The sequence below is a fragment of the Perca flavescens genome, chromosome 15, assembly GCF_004354835.1.
Source record: "Perca flavescens isolate YP-PL-M2 chromosome 15, PFLA_1.0, whole genome shotgun sequence".
Lineage (NCBI taxonomy): Eukaryota > Metazoa > Chordata > Actinopteri > Perciformes > Percidae > Perca > Perca flavescens.
In genome coordinates, this window is record NC_041345.1 from 26,836,654 (window position 1) to 26,842,849 (window position 6,196).

General features: G+C 41.3%; 1 protein-coding gene across 1 annotated transcript in view; it reads right to left on the reverse strand.

The window, feature by feature from the left end:
- abcc1 (ATP binding cassette subfamily C member 1 (ABCC1 blood group)) overlaps positions 1-3,550 on the reverse strand; it is a 35,323-nt gene extending 31,773 nt beyond the window's left edge. Inside the window, exons 1-2 of the mRNA XM_028598933.1 lie at positions 3,378-3,550; positions 766-942 (exon numbers count right to left, since the gene is read on the reverse strand). Coding sequence (XP_028454734.1) covers positions 766-942; positions 3,378-3,425 — 225 coding nt within the window. The 5' untranslated portion in view covers positions 3,426-3,550. The remainder of the gene's footprint in view (positions 1-765; positions 943-3,377) is intronic.
- Between the last annotated feature and the right edge of the window lie 2,646 nt (positions 3,551-6,196).

Here is a 6,196-nt window from a genome sequence, read left to right on the forward strand (position 1 = left end):
CCATAATATTACATTCCCTTTCAAGTTTGTTGGAATTCCGTTCCAAACTAATACATTCAGTGTCAAATTATGCTATTCAGTTTCTCAATGCAATTATTAAAGTTCAAATTATGTGATTCAAATTCAGGGTTTCAATGCCATTATTCAAGATGAGCAATTCAAATTCAAATATTTATGATTCAAATTCAGTTTCTAGTGACATATTTCTGCCCATAAGTCGGACGCTGGTCAGTGTTTGCATGAATGGGTTCCTCAGCAGGGATGCCAGCCACTGTGAGGTATAGCAAAACAGTTTCTAACTACAGATATATTAGAGTTAGAAATTAATGAATAATATTTCAAGTAATTTGATACAGAGAGAAAGAGAGACAGCGAGAAACAGAAAGTGCATACATGCGGACCAGCCAGAGAGAGGAAACGTGTATATATTGAAGGAGGAATGTATTTAATGTTTATGCATTGTAACTCAGTGTAATTCTGCGGTTTTTCGGCGAACTGTTATGACTTACACAGGCTTTTTTTTCTTCGTCAGTACAACTATAAACACCATCCGCTGTGGTCAGACAACACGTCATACAAACCACTTCTTTTCTAGTATAACCTGAGCTTTATGCACTCATCTCCTGTGTATTGCTCGAGTTTGCGCTGCTCGGATAAATAATTGGATTACAATGAGAGGGCGGACTGACATGGAGAGCAGGAATGACAAAATAAACTATGTGACAATTTCTGGAATTGGGATGAAAAAATAATTCAATCACTCACAGTTTTAGCTTTGTTGAGGTGACTCATACATATGTAGCCATGGTCGTGGCTGCGGAGGTAGATGAGGTAGATGGGAGCACACATCCAGAGGTAGAGGCATGGCAGCCACACCAGGACAGTGTTCTGGAAGCACTGGGTGAGGTCGGGGTTAGCAGTGTACCATGTACGGTTCCAATCCTGGTAGAGGAAAGAAGAAAAAGGGTTGAATCCAAAAATAATATCATTAATATGTTGTTAAGAGAACGGTGAAAAGTAAGAGCAGGGATTTATTATCTTGGAGTGATGACGAGGTGGAACGGTTACTGATAGGTCTGTAAGCTGCCTAACCGATAAGACTTGATGTGCTTCCTCATTTTCCAAAGGTCTCCGTTTGGGCCCGTCCAGACTATAAAGCAACCCTGGAGTTTTCAAACCAATACGGGGGCAGTGTTGCCAAATTTCTACCTTTTAGGAACTTGGAAACGCTGCAGTGTTGTGGACGCGAGTCATAAACGTAGCAAAAGATATTTGTTTTCAAACCAAATTGTTGTTGTGGAGATGAAGCCTGAGAATTGTCTTTAGTGGACAATAATCAGTGCCAAATAATGGACGAAACATCCGGGTCTGAAAATTTAAGCCAATGATGAGGTGGCTTAAACCTGCATTCTATCTAATTTCCAGCAGGGAGTGGCTTCACTGGTTGCAAAAAAAAAAAAAAAAAAAAAGGTTTCTATAGAGGTCTATGAGAAAATGAGCCTACTTCTCCCTTGATTTATTACGTCAGTAAACATTTTCATAAGGAGTTTATGTTCTCAATCGCTAGTTTCAATTCTTCTTCAATACAGCATGAGGGCTGGGCAATATATCGATATTATATCGATATCGTAAATTGAGACTAGATCTCGTCTTAGAGTTCGGATATCGTAATATGGGATAATATGGTATATAAAGGCTGCATTACAGTAAAGTGATGTCATTTTCTTACCGGACTTACTAGCTGTTCTATTATTTGCCTCAATAGTCATCGTATCCACATTATAGATGATTATGTATCGATATTTTCTGAAAGCAACTATAGTCAACCCAACAATAACTGGAACTGTCCTGTACACTGTCCTGCGACTCCCATGACTGTCCCGGGAGTCAAATCTACGTTAAAAGTAGTTTATTTATGATCTTTCTCCATTATAACTGACTGTCAAACTGGATAATAAAAGAAAGTTCTGTGGCATTCATTGTTTGTGTTTGTTCATGTTTCACAAAGAGTTTAACCTGAGCCAGACCGACAACAAAGAGAAATAATATCGCATCCATACAGGGATAGTAGTATACAGCTGTTAAAACATTATAAAATATATGACACACTTGTATCGGATTGGTACTCGGCATCGGCCGATACACAATTTCAGGTATCGGAATCGGGAAGAAAAAAAATGGTATCGGAACATCTCTACTACTAATAAGACAGGACAGTTTTTTTTCTGCCACTGCTGCTGACATCGTGGCAACAATGTCCCTCATATATATATCCTGGAAAGTACTTCCGTTGATCCAGACTAAGAGTCCACAGACGACTGAATGGAGCTTCCAAACGGATACTTTATTCTACAACATGGACAATACAGTGCCAGGTGCTATAATCAGACATGAGCAGTAGAACATGGAGCATAACCAGCACCAACTCGTTAGTGAAGTCTCTCCTGTGTGTGTGGGCTTGTTTAACTATATTCGTGGGGTCCAAAAACTGGGAGTCCAGTATACTTGTGGGGTCCCGACAGCTTTGTGGGGACCAAAATGCTGGACCCCACAAGTTTAAAGGGCTGTTTGAGGGTTAAGACTTGGTTTTAGGATTTGGGTTAGAATTAGGTTATGGTTAAGGTAAGGGTTAAGGTTAGGCATTTAGTTGTGATGGTTAAGGTTAGGGTAAGGGGCTAGGGAATGCATTATGTCAATGAGGGGTCCCCACAAAGATAGCGAGACAATGCCTGTGTGTGTGTGTGTGTGTGTGTGTGTGTGTGTGTGTGTGTGTGTGTGTGTGTGTGTGTGTGTGTGTGTGTGTGTGTGTGTGTGTGTGTGTGTGTGTCTGCAGCAGCACTGACTGGCTGACTGACTGCACACGTAACGTAGTAACGTTACATCACCATAACAACAGAGGGAGGTAACGTCCCCACCTCGTGGCGCTACTAAGCATTGCAGTTCCAACTCTGTTAACACACTTTATTCCTCCGTGGGTTTTTCACAGGTGCTGCATTTGTGGCTCTGTAAAACACGTAGTTTACATGTTTATTTAGAGGCATATATAACAGCCTCCTACAATGGCATGACACGAGCTAACGTTAGCTTACATGAAAGACGCTTTTTTAAAGTGTCTGGCTGACAGGTTGGCGATGTGTTTCTCACACGGACTTCTCTCGTCTCGAGACACCGCGTTCTCGGTATTAAAGACAACATGGAACACTTAGCTAAGCCGTAGCCATAGTTACTTAGTTAGCTTGGGCAGGGCGGTGTAGCCTATCTAACCGGCGCTAATAAGGGTATATTAGCATGTCCCCGGGGGAGGCTAAGTAATAACAACAACTGGACAGAGTTCTAAGATAAATGAAAAGACAAGAAGGTCGTGAAAATAAACTTACCCAAAATGGATCGGAACTGTCCAGACTGCAGAACTTGTCAAACCCCATTCGCCGCGACGCAACAGTAGCCCAAGCCCGGACGGTTTCAAGCGTTTTTACGAAGCTCAGCTTTGGTTTTGTAACCTGACTGTAATTCTCGTTCTTCTCGCTGTTCTTCGTGTTCTTCTTCTTCTTCTTCTTCGGGTTCTTCTTCTTCTTCTTGGAGGATTCCGGCAGAGTAGACGCTGCTAAGCGTATGACTGCCCCCCACAGGTCAAAGTTTGAACTAGTTTCTTACATACAGACCTGTATCATGCAATAACTGAAGAACCTGCCTTGGATATCAGCTGATGTTTCTCACTGTGTCCAAACAAAGATAAAACATATAACTCCAAGTCTAATAAACAATACTTTTCTTTCTGCACAATAATTTTTTACATTCTAGGAAAGCATGCTTCACTGTCTCAACACTCCCACATTCACACAAGCCAGAAACATGTTTTCCTACAATGCACAAAGAGTAAATTAACCCACAGTGCCCCAACCTCAATCTACAGAGTGAGTCAGCAACCCTTTTAATATGAAATGCCATTTTAAAAATGTTCTTGGCAATCAGTGTGCCATCATCCACCGAGCCTACTCAGGCTCAGGGTCATTTTCCCAAGGGGGTAAGCTTCGCTTCAGAACTCGAGCCATCTATGGCGCCATTTTGTTGCTAACTGGCCATCACCTCCTGTTAGCATTCCGCTGACCGCCATTTTTTTTTTACGTCACTTGACTGCGAATAACTTTACATCAGAAATGTTTGAAGACTCTATTTGTCCGTTGTTTAGTTCCAAAGAAACACGACAATGTATAAAAGGCTTCATTACCTTGTACCTCACGTTATGGCTCCGTAGCAGACGTTTTTGTAAATATAAGCTAACGATTGTGTCATAACCAAGTGACTTACTGTCACATAGTAGAGGAATTACCGTATAGTACAGGAGAAGCTCGCAGGCAGTTTCGACTTACATGAGCTGTTTAGGTTTAATTACTAATGTTAACTAGCATGTTAGTTAGCAATAATTAGCCTGTGCCCATGTTATCTCCTTACATCCACCTACACTCTCCGTCTCTGTAAGATTGGTCCATTATATAATGTCTATGCATTTCCCCCCCTTTGCACCGCATTATGTGAAGAAGGCAACGAGTACTAGCCAATCAGAGGGAGGAAAAGGTAAATCAAACTACCGTGAATAACAGGCTGTGCTCCTGCCAATTATGGTGGCCCTGAAGTGCAAATCACAACAGCAAATAGAAAAACGCAACAGCAAATCATAAAACCCAATGGCAAATAGGAAAACATTTCAACAAATCATAAAACCCAACGGCAAATAGGAAAACATTTCAACAAATCATAAAACACAACGGCAAATAGGAAAACCAAATAGCAAATAGGAAAACGTGACAGCAAATAGGAAAACAAGCAAAGCAGAGGATGGACCCTCCTGATTGGACAGATGGTCTGTCTTTTAACAGGAAGGAGAGGTGAAAAACACAGAAAAGTGCCTACTTTTAACAGACAGACAGTCCGTCTGTCCAATCAGGAGGGTCCATCCTCTGCTAGATAGGCCCTATTTTTTCCAGTAGAAGTTAATGCTGTTGTGTTTTATGATTTGCCGTTGTGTTTTATGATTTGCCGTTTTGTTTTCCTATTTTCCGTTGTGTTTTATGATTTGTTAAAATGTTTTCCAATCTGCCAGTGTGTTTTATGATTTCGCTGTTGTGATTTGCCCTTCAGGGACACCGTAGCCAATGGCTGTGAAAGGCGTCATTTGGCATGTGGATTAGAACATTTTCAAAAAACTCTCTTTGCACACTTATTGCACCATTATTCTCTGAGTCACCTCCCGCTTATTTTTTTTTTTTAAGAAAAGCAAGCTCAGTGTCTAGTTCAGGCAGGACCCTGTAGGGCATAGGTAGCCATCTTGTTATGTTATACAGCAGTGGTTCTCAAGCCTTTTTCAAACGTAAGACTATAAAGAGGTACATTACAGCAGTCCACCATCAGTGTAAATTCTACTTTAAATGTTTAGAATCCATAACTAAATGCTTTTATTATTATATTATTATATATTAATTAAGGGAGTTATGCATGACTGTTATTTTTTTGATTGACTTTTTAAAAGAAATCTCACGTACCCACTGCTCTACAATAAAATTTTACCAGCAACTCAAAAGATTACCATTGTTTTTGTGGCTGTTGAGTGAAGCAAATCTACCAGCCAATTGCATATTTTATCAGCATTTGGCTGGTAGATGCTGTTAATTTTGAACCCTGGTATGTACATGTGTTGAAGGGGAGTGCAAGGACGGATGTTGTCCGGCTGATTGTGGTGGACTGGTCTAGTTCTCAAAACTCCAGGGCTGATTTTTTACCCCTGGACTTCTGCCCCTCCTCCTTGCTGGTCTTTTCAGAGAGAGAGAGAGTGTTCCTACTGGTTGTTTTGTGCATGCATTGCCCATGCTCACAGAGGGGAGAAGAAGAGCCACAGGAAGAGGTCTCACTCTACTTCAAATTCTGCCAATTGGGGTGCCTGTGTAGCTCACCTGGTAGAGCAGGCGCCCATATGCAGAGGCTCAGTCCTCAATGCAGCGGCTCAGGGTGTGAGTCCAGCCTGTAGCCATTTGCTGCATGTCTTCCCCCTCTCTCCCCCCTTTCCCATCTACAGCTATCCTGTCTATTAAAGGCTAAAATGCCCCAAAAGATTGTCAAAAATTCTGCCAATTGCTGCTTTAAATGTGGCTGCCACAAGGAATTGTGGGATGGCATTATCTTCTTTCTTTTTGTAAAGAAT